The 23,246-nt window shown below is 36.8% G+C and overlaps 2 protein-coding genes across 3 annotated transcripts in view; both read left to right on the forward strand.

The window, feature by feature from the left end:
• Nucleotides 1-16,573, forward strand: part of LOC137390592 (scm-like with four MBT domains protein 2) — a 38,889-nt gene extending 22,316 nt beyond the window's left edge. The window contains exons 17-23 of the mRNA XM_068076920.1: nt 3,171-3,405; nt 5,212-5,387; nt 8,422-8,507; nt 9,799-10,107; nt 11,926-12,110; nt 12,745-13,141; nt 15,990-16,573. Coding sequence (XP_067933021.1) covers nt 3,171-3,405; nt 5,212-5,387; nt 8,422-8,507; nt 9,799-10,107; nt 11,926-12,110; nt 12,745-13,141; nt 15,990-16,151 — 1,550 coding nt within the window. The 3' untranslated portion in view covers nt 16,152-16,573. The remainder of the gene's footprint in view (nt 1-3,170; nt 3,406-5,211; nt 5,388-8,421; nt 8,508-9,798; nt 10,108-11,925; nt 12,111-12,744; nt 13,142-15,989) is intronic.
• Nucleotides 16,574-17,238: 665 nt separating this feature from the next.
• The window catches only part of LOC137391077 (nucleoporin NUP35-like), a 33,472-nt gene continuing 27,464 nt past the window's right edge, over nt 17,239-23,246 (forward strand). For both annotated transcript variants that reach the window (XM_068077427.1, XM_068077428.1), the window contains exons 1-5: nt 17,239-17,389; nt 19,844-19,965; nt 20,247-20,380; nt 21,830-21,971; nt 22,446-22,509. In XM_068077427.1, the coding sequence (XP_067933528.1) occupies nt 17,323-17,389; nt 19,844-19,965; nt 20,247-20,380; nt 21,830-21,971; nt 22,446-22,509 (529 nt within the window). In that variant the 5' untranslated portion in view covers nt 17,239-17,322. The remainder of the gene's footprint in view (nt 17,390-19,843; nt 19,966-20,246; nt 20,381-21,829; nt 21,972-22,445; nt 22,510-23,246) is intronic.

Genomic DNA, 23,246 nt, shown 5'->3' on the forward strand with positions numbered 1-23,246 from the left:
AAGGTCAGGCTAGGTAGGATGCTATTTAGTCTGGCCCTAAAAATGCTATTTGAATGTTCGAGGTTTGATAGTTTTTGTTGCCATGCAGTCAGGTTAATGACCGAAACTCTAACCGACTTTAAAAGTGCATAAAAAATCTAAACTCAGACTTGTTCAGCCAGGGAAGAGGTCAAGTACCGAGGTTCTATCGTATATTCTACGAGTGGGTATTTCTGCATATCTAATAAACCTTATGGCTGGATATAATAGTATCCTATATGTACGAGGGGTGATCATAAAGTTCCCGGAATCGTTTTCCTAGTCAAATATAAGACCATGTGCAGTTGTTTTGATTGTTCCATGTTGCTAAGCAGCACGGAATTTCCCCATAGCCAAAGTTTTACGCTTGTCAGAGCACCCGCAATGAAGTTATAGTAGGCAATGTCAAGGTCATTTTTTATCGTTTGTCGGATTTTTCGAAAATGAATGAAGTAGAAGAGCAACGCGTTTGTGTAAAATTTTGTGTAAAACTTGGAAAGTCCGGTGCTGAGACGCTCCAAATGTTGCGGACAGCTTATGGAGACTCTGCCCTTAAGAAAACAGCCTGTTATGAATGGCACAAAAGATTTAAAGAGAGAAGAACAAGTACTAAAGATGATGACCGCATGGGCAGACCGGCAACTTCAAGGACCACAACTGCCACAGACCTTGTGAGGCAGCAGGTGATGGGAGATAGGTGATTGACTATACGGGAAATATCAGCAGAAAGTGGGCTTTCTTATGGTACATGTCATCTTATTCTCACTGAAGATTTAGGCATGAGAAGGATCTCTGCAAAGATGGTACCCAAACTGCTCACTGACGACCAAAAAGAAAAAAGAGCTGTTGTATCGAACTAAAAGATGCTTTAACACAAGATCCTGACTTTATTTCAAAAGTTGTGACTGGGGATGAAAGTTGGGTCTATGGATATGACCCAGAGACCAAATCACAAAGTTCTCAATGGAAACCCTCTGGCTCTCCTAGGCCTAAAAAAGCTAGAATGTCTCGCTCAAATGTAAAAACGCTTCTGATAACATTTTTCGACATTCGAGGTGTGGTACACTCTGAATTTCTGCCACATGGTCAAACTGTGAATCAGCATGTGTACAAAGACATTCTGATAAGACTTAGAGACAGTATCAGAAGGAAACGTCGAGATTTGTGGCTCTCAGGTGACTGGTACCTACACCATGACAATGCTCCGGCTCACACCTCATTGATGGTACGTCAGTATTTGGCAAAAAATAAGGCGGCTGTGCTTAACCATCCCCATTATTCACCTGATTTAGCACCATGTGACTTCTACATATTCCCCAAAATCAAATTGACAATGAAAGGTGAAAGATTTGACGACATACCAACTATTCAAGAAAATGTGACGAGACAACTCCGAAGCCTCACGGAAAGTGATTTCCTGCATTGCATGGATCAGCGGAAACACAGATGGGACAAGTGCATAGCAAGCTCAGGCGATTACTTTGAAGGGGACAGTTTAAATTTGGTAATTACGATTAACGATTTTTGTGTACTGAGACAATTCCTGGAACTTTACGATCACCCCTCGTATATATATATCTCACAGTTTGTGGCTCTGTGTAGTTGGGTATGTCAAGTTATAGCTATTAAAATCTTTAGTGATAAGCTTGCTGATTGCTGGATTTGAACTCGCGAAGATTGCAACCACTGGTTTCTAGTCCAATTGTCTAACCAAAAGTCTACAAAGGCGCTTACGGATTCACAGCTCTTACTGTATACACACTTATCTCGATTGTACGCGCTAAATGATGTATTAATTGAAATTCTATTAACTCTATGAACTCTATGAAACACGATCCTTTTTTGTTCTCATCGTGCTAGAGCTAATTTTTTTTGCATCTCAGTTCAGCATCATCCATTGTCATATAAACAGATTTGCAAACAGATAAGTGATAGAATTTTAGTTAAGTTTACTAAAATGCTTACTAAAACTTCCTTCAAGTATGTTTTTAGTAAGCTAAATTTATATAAGTTAGATTCAGCGTTTATGTTACGCGTCTGTCTTGAAGGTAAGAACTCTGCACGTAGTACATTGTAATGCTACATTTTCTTGTAGATCATAAACACAAAATGCACTAAAGTTTTTGACGATAATTATAGTTACTAAGGTTAATATAGTTACTAAGGTTAATATAGTTACTAAGGTTAATATAGTTACTAAGGTTAATATAGTTACTAAGGTTAATATATTGTTTTGTTACTATTTTTTAAGGATAATGATTTTGATGATTTTTACCAGGCAGTGATTGCATTACATAATTACTATGGGCTTCTATACCACTCTATACGACTATACGATATTTTCGCTTCATGATGCCAACACTGAAACGAACTATAATCATATAATCGTATATCCAAAAAATTTTCATGGTAATTGTAGCAAAACAGACTATATTTAGCCATTACTTGCTAATGATTTCACATTTACTTTTACACACCTTTACAGTTTTATTTTTTCTCTTGATTTATTTTAACAAAACACTTCCTTCATGATATGAAATTTAAAAGTTATAGTTGTTTAAAAGAGTTTGAAAACCTTAACAGTTGTTGTCTTTTTTCTCTTAATTTATTTGAATTTTACAAAAAAACACTTTTCCCATGATATGAAGTTTAAAAGTTGGAATGGTAAATATTGTATATGTTAAATAAAAATAAATTTTCTGTCAACGACTTTGTTATTATCCGGGCAACGCCGGCATTCCACTAGTATTTATACAAATCTCAGTGTTTGTCTTTTTGTTAAACCCTGTGTCCAATTATAGCGAATGAAATCTAGCAATGAAAAATTTGCACAGCACTAGATTTGATCTGGGAACCTACAAATTTTGAGGTGGTGAACTTAACCATTAAGCTACATAGAATATAATGGTTTCATTGGGCAAATAGTCATTACATTTGTTGAGATTTTCCCACATAAAGCCCTTGCTTGGGGTTAATAACTAGCACTGTTTACCGTTACACGTACCAATTGTTAAGCTGGCCCAAAACATGAGTATTGTTTTAGTAAAGATCTAGCTTTACCGATAATTTACTCAAATTCATTAGGTAATTGTTCTATTACCCGTGTAGCGCTGGGCGTTCACCTAGAGCTTGCGTAGGTCTATATGTTACAGGTGAGATCGGGCCGAGGATTTACTTCAATCATTCATGCTTTTCTGGACCATTTCTCAGCAAGAGTCGCATTCTTGAGCTGCCTGACTCACTAGGTCCTGGACACATTCGTCTCATAGTCAAGGAGATGCTCGGCTTGCTGCTCAGTGTTGGCTATAAGTCGTCGTACATTCTCCGTATTCTACAGCGGACTTTCAGCTCTAACCATCTGCTTCAGACTCAAATAATCAAAACCAAGTATGGCTAGATTGATAAAGATTGCCTGCATTCTTAGTTCCTTTTTGTCATTCTGTTGCTTAGTCCAAAACGGCAAATAACATCATGTTGAGCCACAATACTCCATTCACAATATTTACAAGACACTGCTGCTCTTGAAGTTCACTATTGTTTCATTGGTCATTCAGATTGTTTGGGCAGCTCTACCAGTTGTTATTGTATTAAGAATCATTTATGCGCAGTTGCTATGTTAAAAATGTTTAGATCAATGCCATAAATATTTTTGTCAAAGCTTAAAGGTTTCTGATAGGTTAGTGTTAAGTATATTTCATATAGTCTTTTCAATCTTTAGCCTATCAATTTACGTAATAGTAAGGAATACAGTTGAACCTGTTAATTTATGTAATAGTAAGGAATACAGTTGAACCTGTTAATTTATGTAATAGTAAGGAATACAGTTGAACCTGTTAATTTATGTAATAGTAAGGAATACAGTTGAACCTGTTAATTTATGTAATAGTAAGGAATACAGTTGAACCTGTTAACTTATGTAGTAGTAAGGAATACAATTGAACCTGTTAATTTATGTAATGGTAAGGAATACAGTTGAACCTGTTAATTTATGTAATAGTAAGGAATACAGTTGAACCTGTTAACTTATGTAGTAGTAAGGAATACAATTGAACCTGTTAATTTATGTAATGGTAAGGAATACAGTTGAACCTGTTAATTTATGTAGTAGTAAGGAATACAGTTGAACCTGTTAATTTATGTAATAGTAAGGAATACAGTTGAACCTGTTAATTTATGTAATAGTAAGGAATACAGTTGAACCTGTTAACTTATGTAGTAGTAAGGAATACAATTGAACCTGTTAATTTATGTAATGGTAAGGAATACAGTTGAACCTGTTAATTTATGTAATAGTAAGGAATACAGTTGAACCTGTTAATTTATGTAGTAGTAAGGAATACAGTTGAACCTGTTAATTAATGTAATAGTAAGGAATACAGTTGAACCTGTTAATTTATGTAATAGTAAGGAATACAGTTGAACCTGTTAATTTATGTAATAGTAAGGAATACAGTTGAACCTGTTAATTTATGTAATAGTGAGGAATACAGTTGAACCTGTTAATTTATGTAGTAGTGAGGAATCCAGTTGAACCTGTTAATTTATGTAGTAGTAAGGAATACAGTTGAACCTGTTAATTTATGTAATAGTAAGGAATACAGTTGAACATTGCTGCTACATTTTGTAAAAAGATTAACAAATTTAATACCAGTTGTGCGTCTTAATGGTATATTTATTAAATATTATTATGCATTAATATAATTAAGCTATCATGTAACGGTACAGCACAAGGCTAACTTCTTTTATTTCTTCAATATATACAAACTTGTACATAGGCATGAGTAGCTATACATGTTTGTATTTGAGTTTATTGTAGGTACAGTAGCTATACATATGTTTGTATGTTAGTTTATTGTAAGTACAGTAGCTATACATATGTTTGTCTGTGAGTTAATAAGAAGTAGTTTTGCATATGTGGGCTCATAAGAAGTAAGTACTCATGTTTTATTACACCAAATTAATTTTAGTCTGTCTGGTGTATGAGGACGAGGATTGACACACTTTACTTAGTCACTTAGTCATACCCATATGGTGGTTGGTGATACATCAAATTCTTATTCTCTTACATGTACAGGCAGTCATTTTGCTGCAATATCTATGCAACTGAGGATTTAGTTTAATACTGTGCTTGCTTTGATACTTACGGTATGTTGTTGGCTGCAGTATATGATAAATGGGTTTTATTGGCAACAGGTGTAAAGGAAAGAGTTATGAAGGTGCCATAGAGGTATGCACAAAGCGGAGTGAGCTGAAATCATACTGCCGACAAATCTGTAAACGTCTGCAGTGTTGCCCAAACCTCGTCTCCCCCGAAAAAGTGACTGGTCTTTGCAACGAGCACTGCTATACCATGACTAAAACTCAATACTGTGAGTGTTGTCGGCTGCAAACACACATGTGCCCTATTGGTAACTCTTTGACCTATCTGCCAATAACTCACCACTGCCCACTACCTTACCATTGTTACATGCTAATAATAGCTCATATGTGATATTTTGTTAACTGTGGGGTCTATCTAATAATAGTTCATATGTGATCTTTTGATAACTGTGGAGACTATCTAATAATAGTTCATAGGTGATATTTTGACAACTGTGGGGACTATCTAATAATAGTTCATATGTGATATTTTGATAACTGTGGGGACTATCTAATAATAGTTCATATATGATATTTTGATAACTGTGTGGACTATCTAATAATAGTTCATAGGTGATATTTTGACAACTGTGGGACTATCTAATAATAGTTCATATGTGATATTTTGATAACTGTGGGGTCTATCTTATAATAGTTCATATGTGATATTTTGTTAACTGTGGGGTCTATCTAATAATAGTTCATATGTGATCTTTTGATAACTGTGTGGACTATCTAATAATAGTTCATAGGTGATATTTTGATAACTGTGGGGACTATCTAATAATAGTTCATATATGATATTTTGATAACTGTGTGGACTATCTAATAATAGTTCATAGGTGATATTTTGACAACTGTGGGACTATCAAATAATAGTTCATATGTGATATTTTGATAACTGTGGGGTCTATCTAATAATAGTTCATATGTAATATTTTGATAACTGTGGGGACTATCTAATAATAGTTCATATGTGATATTTTGACAACTGTGGGGACTATCTAATAATAGTTCATATGTGATATTTTGATAACTGTGGGGTCTATCTAATAATAGTTCATATGTGATATTTTGATAACTGTGGGGACTATCTAATAATAGTTCATATATGATATTTTGATAACTGCGGGGACTATCTAATAATAGTTCATATGTGATATTTTGACAACTGTGGGGACTATCTAATAATAGTTCATATGTGATATTTTGATAACTGTGGGGTCTATCTAATAATAGTTCATATGTGATATTTTGATAACTGTGGGGACTATCTAATAATAGTTCATATGTGATATTTTGATAACTGTGGGGACTATCTAATAATAGTTCATAGGTGATATTTTGACAACTGTGGGGACTATCTAATAATAGTTCATATGTGATATTTTGATAACTGTGGGGACTATCTAATAATAGTTCATATATGATATTTTGATAACTGTGGGGACTATCTAATAATAGTTCATATATGATATTTTGATAACTGTGTGGACTATCTAATAATAGTTCATAGGTGATATTTTGACAACTGTGGGGACTATCTAATAATAGTTCATATGTGATATTTTGATAACTGTGGGGACTATCTAATAATAGTTCATATATGATATTTTGATAACTTTGTGGACTATCTAATAATAGTTCATAGGTGATATTTTGACAACTGTGGGACTATCTAATAATAGTTCATATGTGATATTTTGATAACTGTGGGGTCTATCTAATAATAGTTCATATATGATATTTTGATAACTGTGGGGACTATCTAATAATAGTTCATATGTGATATTTTGATAACTGTGGGCACTATCTAATAATAGTTCATATGTGATATTTTGATAACTGTAGAGTCTATCTAATAATAGTTCATATATGATATTTTGATAACTGTGGAGACTATTTAATAATAGTTCATATGTGATATTTTGATAACTGTAGAGTCTATCTAATAATAGTTCATATGTGATATTTTGATAACTGTTGGGACTATCTAATAATAGCTCATTTGTGATATTTTGATAACTGTAGAGTCTATCTAATAATTGTTCATATGTGATATTTTGATAACTGTAGAGTCTATCTAATAATAGTTCATATGTGATATTTTGATAACTGTTGGGACTATCTAATAATAGCTCATTTGTGATATTTTGATAACTATGGAGTCTATCTAATAATTGTTCATATGTGATATTTTGATAACTGTGGGGTCTATCTAATAATAGTTCATATGTGATATTTTGATAACTGTGGGGACTATCTAATAATAGCTCATATGTGATATTTTGATAACTGTGGGGTCTATCTAATAATAGCTTATATATGATCTTTTGATAACTGTGGAGACTATATAATAATAGCTCATATGTGATATTTTGATAACTGTGGAGACTATCTAATAATAGCTCATATGTGATATTTTGATAACTGTAGAGTCTATCTAATAATAGTTCATATGTGATATTTTGATAACTGTGGGGTCTATCTAATAATAGTTCATATGTGATATTTTGATAACTGTGGGGTCTATCTAATAATAGTTCATATGTGATATTTTGATAACTGTAGAGTCTATCTAATAATAGTTCATATGTGATATTTTGATAACTGTGGGGACTATCTAATAATAGTTCATATGTGATATTTTGATAACTGCGGGGACTATCTAATAATAGCTCATATGTGATCTTTTGATAACTGTGGGGACTATCTAATAATAGCTCATATGTGATATTTTGATAACTGTTGGGACTATCTATTTAGAATATTAGATAGATAGAATATTAGTCTGGGATGGAAATGTTGGTTTTTTGAAGACCTCATACAATCATTGCAAGGTGCGAAAGATTTTTGGAAATTTTTTGATTATTCCTGTGAATAAAATGAGCTCGTTTAACTACCTCGCTGGTTAAGTTGTATCAGGCTCTGTTATGTTCAAGTTGATTCGAAACGGCTCTGGTTGCCATTTGATGTCAATAGATTTTCTCAGAATAAATTCACAAATTTACCTTTTATGTCTGGCTTTGGCAGGTTCGAGCAATAGCGATATAAGCCCAGAATACGGCGTTGGCAACTCGGCTTCACCTTCTATGACATACCATCAGCTAATATTCTGTTGTAATTTCTGTTAGGCTAATGCGGAGAGTCATTGGTATAATTAGCAACTCATTATAGTAAATGAGAAAATACTTATATTATTGTTCAAAATTACACCTTGTATATTTATTTGTGACGTTTACTTATATTCCTGTTCTGCTTTAGTAATTTTGGGCTCAAGGAAACCTGGGCGACCATCGGCTATTAATCCTGATGGCACAAAGAAGAAGAAGCGTCGACGACGCAAAAAGGTTCAAAGCATGCTAATCGCTTGTTGTTTAGAGTGTAATACACCTTTGACCTTTGTAACACAGAGTGGAGTGCTGCTGTTAACCTTTGTAATACAGAGTGGAGTGCTGCTGTTAACCTTTGTAACACAGAGTGGAGTGCTGCTGTTAACCTTTGTAATACAGAATGGAGTGCTGCTGTTAACCTTTGTAATACAGAGTGGAGTGCTGCTGTTAACCTTCGTAATACAGAGTGGAGTGCTGCTGTTAACCTTTGTAATACAGAGTGGAGTGCTGCTGTTAACCTTTGTAATACAGAGTGGAGTGCTGCTGTTAACCTTTGTAACACAGAGTGGAGTGCTGCTGTTAACCTTCGTAATACAGAGTGGAGTGCTGCTATTAACCTTTGTAATACAGAGTGGAGTGCTGCTGTTAACCTTTGTAATACAGAGTGGAGTGCTGCTGTTAACCTTTGTAATACAGAGTGGAGTGCTGCTGTTAACCTTCGTAATACAGAGTGGAGTGCTGCTGTTAACCTTTGTAATACAGAGTGGAGTGCTGCTGTTAACCTTAGTAATACAGAGTGGAGTGCTGCTGTTAACCTTTGTAATACAGAGTGGAGTGCTGCTGTTAACCTTTGTAACACAGAGTGGAGTGCTGCTGTTAACCTTCGTAATACAGAGTGGAGTGCTGCTATTAACCTTTGTAATACAGAGTGGAGTGCTGCTGTTAACCTTTGTAATACAGAGTGGAGTGCTGCTGTTAACCTTTGTAATACAGAGTGGAGTGCTGCTGTTAACCTTTGTAATACAGAGTGGAGTGCTGCTGTTAACCTTTGTAACACAGAGTGGAGTGCTGCTGTTAACCTTCGTAATACAGAGTGGAGTGCTGCTATTAACCTTTGTAATACAGAGTGGAGTGCTGCTATTAACCCTTGTAATACAGAGTAAAGTTTTAGGTATTATCTTTTAGGTATTTCTTTTAGTTTTAGCATTTAGTATTAGTGTAGTATATGCAGTATCTGTAGTATTTAGTAATAGTGTAGTATATGCAGTATCTGTAGTACTTAGTAGTGTAGTATATGCAGTATCTGTAGTATTTAGTAGTGTAGTATATGCAGTATCTGTAGTATTTAGTAGTAGTGGAGTATATGCAGTATCTGTAGTATTTAGTAGTAGTGTAGTATATGCAGTATCTGTAGTATTTAGTATGTATTAGTGCTTATTTATTGCAAGATTTTTTCAAGTAATTTTCCGATCATTAATTATTTGAGATCACGCTAAATGTGCTTGAATTTAGTGTATTTTATTTTGAGGTGTTCACACCAAAGAGAAACCTGTACATTCCAAAGCGCGAGTACACTGGAGCTATGAGCGAGTACACTGGAGCCATGAGTGAGAACGGCTCTGTCACTTCCAACTCGGTAGAAGATTTGTTGCCACCAGCTCCCTCGCAGTTTACCTCAGCTCTGCAGCGAGTGTCTCCATCGTTCAAGCGCTCCGCAACTCCTCGAAGCGGACAGCCGAGTACTCCTACCAGTCGACCTTCAAGCGCTGCTGATGATGGTCGAGGAGACTTACCAAAAAACCATCCCCTTTACCAGTTACAGCTTACCTCTGTCAAGGTGGGCAAATTCCTGATGGCATTGTTCCTTCGTGAAGCTGTCACAATAGTTTGTTTGATAAGACCTACATTCCATGATAGTAAAATTGTATATAATATATATATATATTATATACAAATTTACTTTTGAAGTTTATTGCGCAAACTTTTTCAGGCTTCATTTTTTAAGACAGTTGGTGCAGGCTAGCTCTCCTTAACCTAGCTCTCCTTAACCTAGCTCTCCTTAGCCTAGCTCTCCTTAACCTAGCTCTCCTTAACCTAGCTCTCCTTAACCTAGCTCTCCTTAACCTAGCTCTCCTTAACCTAGCTCTCCTTAGCCTAGCTCTCCTTAACCTAGCTCTCCTTAGTCTAGCTCTCCTTAACCTAGCTCTCCTTAGTCTAGCTCTCCTCAGCCTAGCTCTCCTCAGCCTAGCTCTCCTTAACCTAGCTCTCCTTAACCTAGCTCTCCTTAGTCTAGCTCTCCTTAGTCTAGCTCTCCTTAACCTAGCTCTCCTTAACCTAGCTCTCCTTAGTCTAGCTCTCCTTAACCTAGCTCTCCTTAGTCTAGCTCTCCTCAGCCTAGCTCTCCTCAGCCTAGCTCTCCTTAACCTAGCTCTCCTTAGCCTAGCTCTCCTTAGCCTAGCTCTCCTTAACCTAGCTCTCCTTAACCTAGCTCTCCTTAACCTAGCTCTCCTTAACCTAGCTCTCCTTAGTCTAGCTCTCCTTAACCTAGCTCTCCTTAACCTAGCTCTCCTTAGCCTAGCTCTCCTTAACCTAGCTCTCCTTAACCTAGCTCTCCTTAGTCTAGCTCTCCTTAACCTAGCTCTCCTTAACCTAGCTCTCCTTAACCTAGCTCTCCTTAACCTAGCTCTCCTTAACCTAGCTCTCCTTAGTCTAGCTCTCCTTAACCTAGCTCTCCTTAACCTAGCTCTCCTTAGCCTAGCTCTCCTTAACCTAGCTCTCCTTAACCTAGCTCTCCTTAACCTAGCTCTCCTTAACCTAGCTCTCCTTAACCTAGCTCTCCTTAGTCTAGCTCTCCTTAACCTAGCTCTCCTTAACCTAGCTCTCCTTAACCTAGCTCTCCTTAGCCTAGTTCTCCTTATTCTAGCTCTCCTTAGTCTAGCTTTCCTTAGCCTAGCTCTCCTTAACCTAGCTCTCCTTAACCTAGCTCTCCTTAACCTAGCTCTCCTTAGCCTAGCTCTCCTTAGCCTAGCTCTCCTTAGCCTAGTTCTTCTTAGCCTAGCTCTCCTTAACCTAGCTCTCCTTAGTCTAGCTCTCCTTAACCTAGCTCTCCTTAACCTAGCTCTCCTTAACCTAGCTCTCCTTAGCCTAGCTCTCCTTAGCCTAGCTCTCCTTAGCCTAGTTCTTCTTAGCCTAGCTCTCCTTAACCTAGCTCTCCTTAGTCTAGCTCTCCTTAACCTAGCTCTCCTTAACCTAGCTCTCCTTAACCTAGCTCTCCTTAGCCTAGCTCTTCTTAACCTAGCTCTCCTTAGCCTAGCTCTCCTTAACCTAGCTCTCCTTAGCCTAGCTCTCCTTAGCCTAGCTCTCCTCAGCCTAGCTCTCCTCAGCCTAGCTCTCCTTAGCCTAGCTCTCCTTAGCCTACCAGTATTAATGATTGACATATTCTTGCACGGACTAACGATAGACCCACGGATAGACTGAAATCAATAGAGTTAATCCTGTGTCAGGGCTTCAGCTCTATATTCATAAAAACAAATCAAGCTCATCTTGACTCCATCAGCCCCACCCCCTTCCCATGTCTCAAAAACATTGTGTTTGTGTTGACTGTTCTTTTGGTATTTAATGCACTATCCGCGCTGTTTCATTCCCAAAATTCTAGAAGGATGCACCGATAGTTCCCACTGCAGAATTAGTCCCAGAATCTCACCAATACCAAATAGTAAAGGAGAAGAAGAAAAAGGGACGACCAGCTAAGTTTATTTCACCTGAAACTCTGCAGCGATCAAAGAGCTTGAACATTTCTTCGAGCAAACACTATCCAACAGTCCCTCCTCTTAAAATTAGGTAAATTCTCAGGTCTTCTAATTTGATAGGTCCCAATCTATGTTGTAAATTTAATGACTTCATTGCTCGAATATCGTATAGCTAAACCTATTGTATACAGCAAACTATTGCATTACTTTAATCATTGAACAAGTTAAACTGTTGCATAACTCAAATTATTGGACAAGTTAAACTGTTATATAACTCAATTTATTGGACAAGTTAAACTGTTATATAACTCAAATTATTGGACAAGTTAAACTGTTGAATAACTCATATTATTGGACAAGTTAAACTGTTATATAACTCAAATTGTTGGGCAAGTTACACTGTTTAATAATAGAATTCGTGCGAAAGTACAAGCTAATTGTTAGCTCCAACATTGAGAACAAATGATTATCAAGCTCAAAATTATTTGACATGTAAATGGGAATCTATTTTTTCAATCATGCTAGTAACCTACTCGTCGCTTAAACTCATCTCGGTCTGACTTTCATCCGATTTTAGTGTCTATTTTGCTAGTAGAATACATCATATTGGTTGTACGTAGCTATACCCAGGAGCCTACATATATGTATTTGTTGCGCATTGCTGTTAGGGTATTAAGAACTGTTGGTTGTTTCTTGATGGCTAATAGATTTTGATATCCATACAGGCGTTTGGAATTATCTCAATCTCTTTATGGTAGTACTGGAGTTCGATCCAAACAAGATTTCGGAGCACCCAGTCCTATAATTGCTAGCTCTAGTTCTCTGTCAACTTCTCTGCCTCAATCTGCGACAAGGGCTTCTAGCACCTGTATCAGGTTAGAAGAAAGCTCTGCTGGCCAACCAGACAGACGGCCATACGGACAGACAGACAGGTTGCTCAAGGCAGCTGTCTCTCACAACAAGCCTAAGTCTGCTTTATCCTTTAGCCAGCCGAGACTCCATATTAATGATGCAGAAAAGGTGGTCCTGATTGACAATCCATTGTACTGGGATGTAAACAAAATACAGAGCTTCATAAAACAGACGGACTGTGCTTCTCTCACCGATAAGTTGTCTGCTCATGTGAGTCATGCATAAAGAATCCTCTTCGACCTCAATATTTGCTTCGTTTTCTAATACAGTGCGCCCTTGCCATACGATATATATGTACTGTACATATTAAAAATTAGTAACAAAATACAGTAGAAGCTCGTATAATGTAAATAATCCGTTCCAGGAACACATGCGTTATAGGGGATTTATGTTATAAGAACAGTAAAATCCATGTAAATTGCCTATTTTGTTCCAAGATGTTTCCAAACTCACCCCTTTGATCATGAAAAAAAGAAAAACTAATCTTTTTTTAATTTGATTAATTTTAATTTAATTTGACATTAAAATCGATTTTGAAAACTCGTCCGACTTGACCCTTTACGTTATATGGAAAAGTTTTTCGTAGTAGGAAGAAGAGCTGCCCCGATTCTAAATTCACTAGCCGATTCAGATACCGATTCAATATACCGATTCTTATTGAAAAATAATCTGATTCAGATACCGATTCAGATCTTTTGTGTTGCATAGATAATAGTTCATTTTATTATAGGAAATATGAATATTAATGTATACATTTGTTTGTATTTATTTATGGAAAAAAGAGACATGTATTCACATACTGACATACCTTGCATATAGTAACAAAACAGTTCCTATTTCTTGTAATTTGTAATTAATAATAGTAATTATTGTTAGTGGTACAGCTCTCTCTGTGATAATGAAGTCTCTCTTCTATTGCTGAACAAGCTGCTGCGCCTGTACAAGTTTAGAGCAACTCAACGTTTCTTGTAATTACCGTTAGTGATTCAACTCTTTCCGTAAGAAGTATCTTTCTTCTATCACTATCAATGTAGCCAGTCGTACTGAACAGGGATTCGCTTGCCGCAGATGATGGAGGACAGGCAAAATATTAATAAGCCACTGGGGTTATTTTGTACGATACAAATGATACATTGTATCGTCAGGATCAAGAGAGAGATAGATAACTTTATGCATCGTCTGCTCAAATTACTTTCATAATGCTAGTAAATAGAAATATTACACTGCATTCTTGTTTTCCTTCTTTGTTATCTTGTTCGCGATTGACTGCAATACATCCCATCATTGTAACTGGGAAATACTACACTTTGTGATCTCGTCCTGACTAAAACAAAAATTTTCCTCAGCTGTGTTGATGTTGATCAGGCTATAGACATGAAATAAATGGTGTGGCATGCCCGGAATTCATTAGGTAAGAATAAGGAACTTGCAGCTGATGATCTTTATTAGTGTAGCAGGCTAAAATACTGTTTTCTGTTGAATAGCTGATCTGTAAAAAGAATCTGAAGTTTCAGTTTCGGTATCGGCAGATCTTTTAAAAAAAAGATCGGCCGATACCGATTCAGATACTTAACACCCATATCGGCACCGATTCCGACACCAAAATCGATGCAACTCTAGTAGGAAGCAAAAACTTCACATAAATTTTTTACGTTATCTGGAATTTACGTTATAGCAGGTATACGTTATAAGAGCGTCTATTGTGGTATGTAACCCTAGAAACTAAAGGTGCCTACAGTAACTTTAGTGTAATTAAAGGTTGTGCTCTGCAGTAGAATGTAACATTACAATGAATGTGCAGTAGTATGTACCGTAGAGTAGCAGTATTTTCTTCCCGTGCAGGCCATCGCAGGGTGGATTTCCAGCATGCCATTTTTGGAATCAACTCCCTAAGTCTATTAAAGGCATAGAAAAGGTGGCCATTTCAAAGAGAAAACTCATGTTGTATCTTTTAACATGTGAATAAAACCGATGACGACAAGCCTAGTGCCACGACTAGCTATGCTATTGCGTATTATGGGCTTCATCACTCCTCCAGCTTTTTTCTTTTGCTCAACTAATTTTGTTGATGAAAATAAATGACGAATCATCACAAAATAGAGAGTTCTTACCTTCGAGGCAAACGTATAACATAAACTTTAAAGTTAACTTAAATGCTTAAAGCTAACCTTAAGCTCTAAACTTGAAGCTAAGTTTTAGTTTATGTATTTTTACTATGTGTTACTGTATGTAACTATTTACTGAACTTTTTCATAGCAAAAGTTTTATCACCTATTGGTTTCCGGCTGCTTTTCATTATAACTTTTAGCCTGCTTCATTGAAAACTCTTTCACCTTAATTTGACACGAAAGCTTGAGGGGTGGTGTTCTTGTGGTGAAATGACTTCTTGTTAGCAGATTATTAGAAGCTGTCCGATTTTTGACCCTCTGTTTGAAGGGATCGCAACTCAAACTTTGCTACTGGTTTTGATGGGAAACTATTGCGTACCACTTTTCCCACAAGGAATGCTGAACTGAGAGAAGTCGGTCATAATATCGCTTTCAAGCGTTGTGAGGTTTTCAGTGAACAGCTTCTTTGTTATTTCGACATAATAAGTTCACTAGCAGCCATAATTGAATTTCGAGCAAAATTTTTGTTGAATTCGTATTTCGAAATAAGATTTGTATGACGAAGATGAAATATCATTGTGTTCTACTTGGTAAGGCAAAAAAAATCGTATGACAGGGTCATTGTAACCCAAGGGTATAACAGGGTCATCGTAACCTGAGGGCGCACTGTAGTTAGTGCAGCTGCACATTGGTAAAGTTGGTGGTTGATGGATTATTCTATTGTGTTGAGGAAAGTAAAAGAAATGGCTTCCCTATTGGATACAGGAAGCTGGAGTCATCCTTGCAAACATATTTCCAAACCACAAAATATACTTGATAGAGACCAAATCTTGTCAGACTCTTTCAAAGTAATGGCAGGCAACTTTTATTATGCTTGTCATGGTTTCCTGATTGACCTTACATTTTCTTTACCATACCATAGACTAGTATGAGCTCTTCTCCGTTTTTAGGAGGTAGATGGTCAGGCGTTTATGATGCTGGTGCTACCAACGGTTCAAGAGGAATTAGGTCTCAAGCTTGGTCCTGCCCTCAAACTATGTCATCAAGTCCAGAGATTAAAGCTGGCCTTCTATGAGACCTTCCATCCAGAAGATCTTGTCAGAAGCTTATAGAAATAATCTAGCGATTTCTTCAAGTAGTTGGCTTAAAATCCGAAGAAAGATAACCTAGTTATGCTAGAGATTATCGGTATTGTAACTCTCGGTCAAGGTTCATATGATTAAAATGATCCTAGATTTTTATGAAATGGCGGTTGTTTAGTCAAGTGCCACCATTGACAAGTCATACTCCATGTAATAACTAGTTTACAAAAGCTTTTATCGCTATACACTTTACTGAACATGAGATATTGGCATCTCCTATTATCGTCTCTTGGTCCTGCCATCATTCTACAGTTCTGTGATACTGAAGATACAATTCTATTGCTTATTCTGATTGTTTGCTTTATCACATCTTGTGCGTGTTCTACTGTAATCTTACAGCTTTTGTAAGCAATATATTTTGTTCTACTGTTCAGCGTTTGGTTACAGGCATTTATAGCCAATATAGCGACTAGCTATCGTGGCTTTTATCAGACCAACTATACACGTCTGAAGCTCTAGCAGCTGTTGCAATTAGCTGGTAATATCGTTGTTAGTCTTCTGTGCTTGGCTAATAATGTATTATTGCGGTTGTACGTGTGAGGCATTGCCTGTGCAATCAGTGTTGTGTTCCCCTTTTCATTTAGCCACATCGAGTCGAGCCTTCGAGGCCTGCCTGCCGTTGCTAGTTAGATTGTGGTCTCAAATATCACTGTTAGTTGTAATATTTCTTTACTCATGAATATGTCGTCAATAGTCTGAAGCATTTGGTAACTGATGCAATTATCCAAGTGTGTCTAAATTTAAATAAGTCATCTCAACCATAGAACCACAAAATATGGTGCACAAAATCTAAATGCAAACACTTCCCTATGATTACGTGATGCCACCTACATGTGTTCTTAACAACTGACATGGTTTAGGAGTTGTCGTCACAATAACCTAATGTTTATAGTAATTCTACTTTCGGCAAACCAGCATTGTGCTCATCGATAACCTTTTTTACAAATGCCCTAAATAAAATCATTTGCATCGATTGGCATAATCGTAGAAATTCGACAGATATCTCGACGAACAAGTTATACGACGAAAAATATTTCACCAATGAACTGGATACCGATTCGTTGACTGATGAGTTCCTCCAATTCGCGAAAATTTGAAAATAAAGAATAGCTAATACGATCAGGTTTATCAATCAGAAGAAATGGATGTGACGCACGAGCAAAAATTTAGTCCTTACACTACAAAGTCTTTTGGTGGAAATTCTCCACGTACGTAAAATGATTTTAATAACATTGCTTTTGTCTGTTATGATATAATATCGATGTTGAATTGTGCTAGGAACTGTAGACAGGTTATTTACTTTTAGAAGCTTTGAAGGATCTACTCACAACTACGTTAACTGTAGACGATCACTTAGTTTAGTGATCGTTATTTAAACGATAGTTTAAAAAGCTATTTATTGTTTTGAGATTCGATGCTTTCCTAAAGACCTACAAACAGACCTGCCAATCCAAGAGTGGGGCAATGCGTGAGATTTGGTTTTGGGGCAGTTGATGTATCAATGATAGTATATATAAAGTTGTGGAAATTGGGGCAAAAATCTCACGCATTTCTCACGCATTTTCATTTTTTCTTTGGGGTGATTGCGTGAGTCTCACGCCCAATGCGTGAGAGTTGGCAGGTATGCCTACAAGTCATGGTAAACTGTTGCTATTTGCTTGGAAGAGTCTGGCCGGAGTCTGATACACAAATATGTTTCAATTACAAGTTTATAACCAAGTAGCACGTAATAATTACCGTAGCTTTTTTTTACTTAATGTATTTACAAGATAGGCATGTTAACATTGAAATGAGTACGATAATAATTGTCTATGTAAATGCCGGCTTTCAATTAGTGTGCTGTTCAAATTTGTATTAAATTAACGCACCCTAGTAAAGGCAAACTAGTTTTGTTGGTTTCGAAAGTAATTACTATTCAACATGCCGGTTTCTGCATTTAAATATCATGCTCTCAGTGATAATTTTGGTGCTACTTGTACATATACATGTATAAATTCTAACCTCAGAGATTGAGGCTAATAAGAATAGTCATAATGTCGTTATGAGTGGTTGTGGAAAAATTAGTTTATGCTTAATTAATCCGAATCCACGCACAACATCAGTGTTGAAATTGCTTGTCATATTATTCTTTTTTGACTATGTTTAGTTTGTGCACTTTTTCTTAGCTTGTGGTAACCAATTTGGTTATTACTGGTTTAGGTACAAGTGAAGCTGTTAAGCTGTTGTAAGCAATACTGATATTTACCAGTAAAAGTTAATTCTTTATTTTTTAAATCCAACAATTAAAATACACAACTAACAAAATTCTAAACAATAATATTAATGACAAGAGGTTAAAATAGCTAATAAAAGTTACACCCTTACTCACACGGTTGTCCATGTTTGCTTGCTCGATCCATACGGCTGCGAGTTTCGCTAATCAGATGAGAGTCATGGCAGTCCTTATATGTGAAGGCTCGGTAGATGAATTAGGAAGTAGAAGAGTATCAGCTGATGATGACGAAGGAGGCTCCATAGGTAGGGAGAGGGTAGAGGCTCCAGAGGGGGAGAGAGGCTCCTCAGGAGGCAGAGGAGAAAGCGTCCAAGGAGGCCCTCGGGAAGAGAGAGAGGGATGGAAATAAAGATGCTGAGTCATTGGAGCTGTTTTCTTTTATAGCTGTCTGGCATGTGGGATGGCTAGCGTGTGGGTGTAGGTTGAGTGTTAAAGCTCAATGCTTTTTGCCAGGAGTATGAAGATATCTTGTTTGCGCAAGTCTTCAGCTGGTGCATGTGATGTTGACATGTAGGGTGGGAGCTCGTGACTTATTCCTGTTATTTAGGTCATGTTTGACAGGAGTGGTAGATTTGTATACTAGTACTCATTTGATTCGTCTCTAATGTTTCTCTGGTGGTTTTTTGGCGATGTTGGTTGGTTGGTTTAATTGCTTTGACTTCCCTTTTGGCATGTTCTCCATCTGGTGTTGACACACCAATCTATGATCGACTCCTCCAATTTTGAAGTTTCTAATTCACTTTTTACATTTTCTAATTATCGGATCTTTTGATGTATTTGGGCGTGTTGCTGCTTGTATTTATTATGTGCTTATCCTGTGGTTTGGCTGCATTCCCTATTGGTATGTTGTTTGCGCAGTATTTTCATACAACAATGTTTTGCAGTTTTCCCGCTTTTACTGAATACCTCAATGGCGTTGTCTAGTAAAAAGAGTCTTTAATATTTGTCAAAAGCAGAAGAGCTAGTAAACGGAAAGCGACAATTACACAAGAATGGTCATAAAACATAGCCTCTTACAAGGGCTTCAACTCTTGCTTAGTTTAGAGTTTAAAAAATCATATTGCGAACAATAGCCTTCATTTTGGGCCTTCATTTGGTTAAGGGGTTTGAGTTTATTGTCAATCTGCTTTCATCACCCCAGACTGTGTTTAAATGTTATCCACATTAATGTGCAAAAATGTGCTGACCAATTTTTATCTATTAATTTGTTTAAAGTCAGTAGCTTTCAGACTATCAGGGTACACAAGTATGTTTAGACTATATTTAAATGAAGCACTGCAGCCTGAGACCATGCATGTACTGTAGATTGAACGATGTTGTTAAAGAAAACTTCAGGTCATTAACTTACCTATATATGAATCATACCGTGTTAATTCATTTGAATTTGAAGGAGTTGAACCCATGGTTTTGGGCTCACCAAGCTCTCCTCATTCCGGTTCCCAGAACTCTTCTCAGTACCTTCCAGGGTTTTTATTGGGCGAACACACACCTGGTCCTTCCACAGTTCACTCGGTGAGCATTTTAGTCATTCTCACTTTTAGCTTTAAGTCAGAGATTTAATAAAATCCTTGCTCCTTGTGTCTTATTTCATGTGCTTAGCTCATGAAAATCTTAGTCTATTCATGTCTTCTCAGAAATTCAGTATTTTATTCAAGGTCTTATACTCAGTTCATACTTGTTAAAGTGTCATGTGGTTCTACTTATCATAAGCAGGTGAATATATATAGCAATGCTATCTTTTAGTGTTTATGTCTGTATAATTTATCAATCTCCTGAAAAAATGAAATGTTTAGCCACTGCCGGGAAGCCGAAACGGTTGGCAGCCCAATGTCACTGGTGCCGGAGGAACTCCTAAGTTTGGAGGTCACCCGAATGTCCAGTCAGCTCAAGCTTTGACAATGTCTAAGAAGTTTACAGACAGACTTGAGTACGGACCTGGGTGTTACTACATTCATGTGATAAGTGAAATCTCCATCTTTCTTAAATTTGGTCTAGTTTTGAACATTAGCACACATTGTAAAAGATCGCATCATTTTTTTGATTGTCTTAGAAAAAGCTCAAGTGATCGTATCCATCAAATTAACTGTTAACTGTAGAAAATTGCCCTTTTGCTGTCAGAAGAACTAGCTAGCTTTCTTAGCTGCTATTGCTATTATAACCAACAATTATACACTGTAAACAATTCTGGACCTGCAGTAACAATGTTTTGTTGTAAATTTATGCAGTATCTTTGTTTAAATTTTCTCAAACTAGTTTATAGTGGATTGCTAAAATTTTGTAGTTGTGTACTTAAGAAGGGCGTTTGTGTTTAATCGTTTTGAAAGTAACTTGTACAATGTATGTTGGGTATTTACTGCTCATAAATATGTGAAGGTTTTAGGTAGTTTTTAAGCCTTTGGTGCTAATTAATCTGTGTTCATATATCTCTTCTACTATCCATATCTAACAATAGGTTTCCTACTCGTGACTAAATATCTATTTAATGTTTCGGGATAAGGATTCCTTAGGTCTTATATGTCTCCATATACTTGCAGCTATATTCTACATGCTACATTCAGCAACATGTTACCAACTTGGTAATTGCTCTATCTGATGACTCACTAACATTTTTAGTGTACATTAAATGTGTTGTTTATAAAGCAGGTGTATGGTTATTTTAGTTATAAAAAATTGAACTATTTGTAAAGGGCAGAGGTCTTATGTTTTGCTTATGCAAAGCCACGCATGCAATTATCCGCTGTTAACATTAAGATTGTTTACTGAAACCAAGACAAAACTTGTCATATTTCTCCTGAAATGATAAGAGATAATTCATCAGAATGGCCCGTTTGCACCTCCTACAACAAAGTGATACTCCCCAGATAGGGATACCCCCAGATAAGTATACCCCACATAGGGACATCCCACATAGGGATAGCCCCTTCAACGTAGGAATACCCCCACATAGGGATACCCTCCACATAGGAGGATACCTCTACTTACGGATACCCAAACTTAAGGATACCCTCAAAGGGATACCCCCACAGAGGTATCTAAAAGCACTCTAATTTGTTTTAAAACAAAGTTAGTGAAAGGATATACTTTTGAATTGTCTTCCTAAAGTATTTTGAGTGTAAACTTTTTTTAATATATTTCATCGCTCAACAGACACTGGCTACCATTATGTAGTTACAATTGAAAATCTTTCCCCCTTTGATTAGGCCCAGCAAAGATTAACAGAACTGAGTAGTTAGTAGTTGCTGTTTTAACTAGTCGCATACTAAAGTTAATGATGGTTCGACCCTCTCTAATCACCTTTACGTCTGAAATTGTTATTACAACTCTATTTGCTGTCTTTTCTTGGAGTTTGCTAAACACACTCCCTTTGGAATTGTAGAGAAAATGCAACTCCTAGCAGGTCAAAGGACAAGTTGTCTGCCCCACCAGTCAGTGGTCTGTTAGACACTAATTCATCAGGTTCATCTCACATACATGCCCTCAACCCAAATACAAGTCTCCTTGATACTGTTGAATCGAAGGTAGGTTGTACCCAGATCCTTTGTCACAAGTAAAACTGCAAGATATTGATCTCTTGTTTATTTGAGGCTAGCGACAGGGTCCCTTAGGCTTGATTAATATTTACTATCACTGTTCATGTCCCTGAGGACCACTCGTCTGTTTGTCTATCCGCTAAGTAAGAAATGACATGAAGTTCACATTTCTAAAGAGCTGAACATAATCTGCAGCGCTTCAATTGACTCATAGCTTCATCTGTAACACTTTGCTTGAGATCGCAATGGATATCACAAGTTAGGGTATAGGTAGGGATGCACCTGAACAAGTTGTCACAGATACCCTGCATTTTCAACCATTCATCACATCGCATAATTAGTAATATCTCCATTGTCTGGAAGCGTAGAAGGCACTCTATCTGCTAAAGTATGAACAGGGTAGTTGTCTTCCCCTGGATTTAGATGTTGTATATAAAGTACATCTGTCTATCTCAATTGCAGTTCCAAGTTCAGCTCACTCCTGGTTTATCCAGTCCCCTACCTTCAGCCCAGCATAACCTTTCCAGTGAGTTCTACTATTTCTATGTTTGTTCGTTGCGAAGCACTTTGTAAGTTTCACAGCTTTTGTCAATCTTGTTAACCGTGGGTGAGGCAATTATCTATTCTTCAATATACGAATGCCTCAACATACGAGTGCCTCAACATACGAGTGCCCCAACATACGAGAAACCTGAGATACGAGTCAGCTTTTAAGCAAGTTTTAGCACTAACATCCAAGCCACTGCTGAGTTTCGAGCGCGTCAGTGGCCAAGTGTATCGGATGTGTCTTATGAGAACAGCATCGCTCTGTATTTTTTAACTGCTCAGGTTATACTTTTGCAACGTGTTGTTTGTGCGCAATTTTCAGTGCAGGTTTATGTGAATTAAATGTACTGTGCGTAGACCAAAAGCCAACCGATACAATGAAGGATAATGCAAATAAAAAGCGAATAATAACAATTGATATTAAACGTGAAATTATTGAAAAATATGAGAAAGGTGTATGCGTGATTGAGCTGGCTTGCCAATATGACAGAAATACATCCACAATATACACAATTATCAAACAGAAGGATAATTATAAAGAAAAACCATAGTTTCCAAATGGGGTAGCGATCTTCACAAAGAGGTGGAGAGACTGCTCGTGCTTTGGATAAAAGACAAACGATTGGCCGGCGACAGCGTAACTGAAACGATACTATATGAAAAGGCCAGTGCTATCTATCAAGACTATAAAAATAGACATTCGGACAAGTTGGCTAG

This window comes from Watersipora subatra, chromosome 3 (genome assembly GCF_963576615.1).
Source record: "Watersipora subatra chromosome 3, tzWatSuba1.1, whole genome shotgun sequence".
Lineage (NCBI taxonomy): Eukaryota > Metazoa > Bryozoa > Gymnolaemata > Cheilostomatida > Watersiporidae > Watersipora > Watersipora subatra.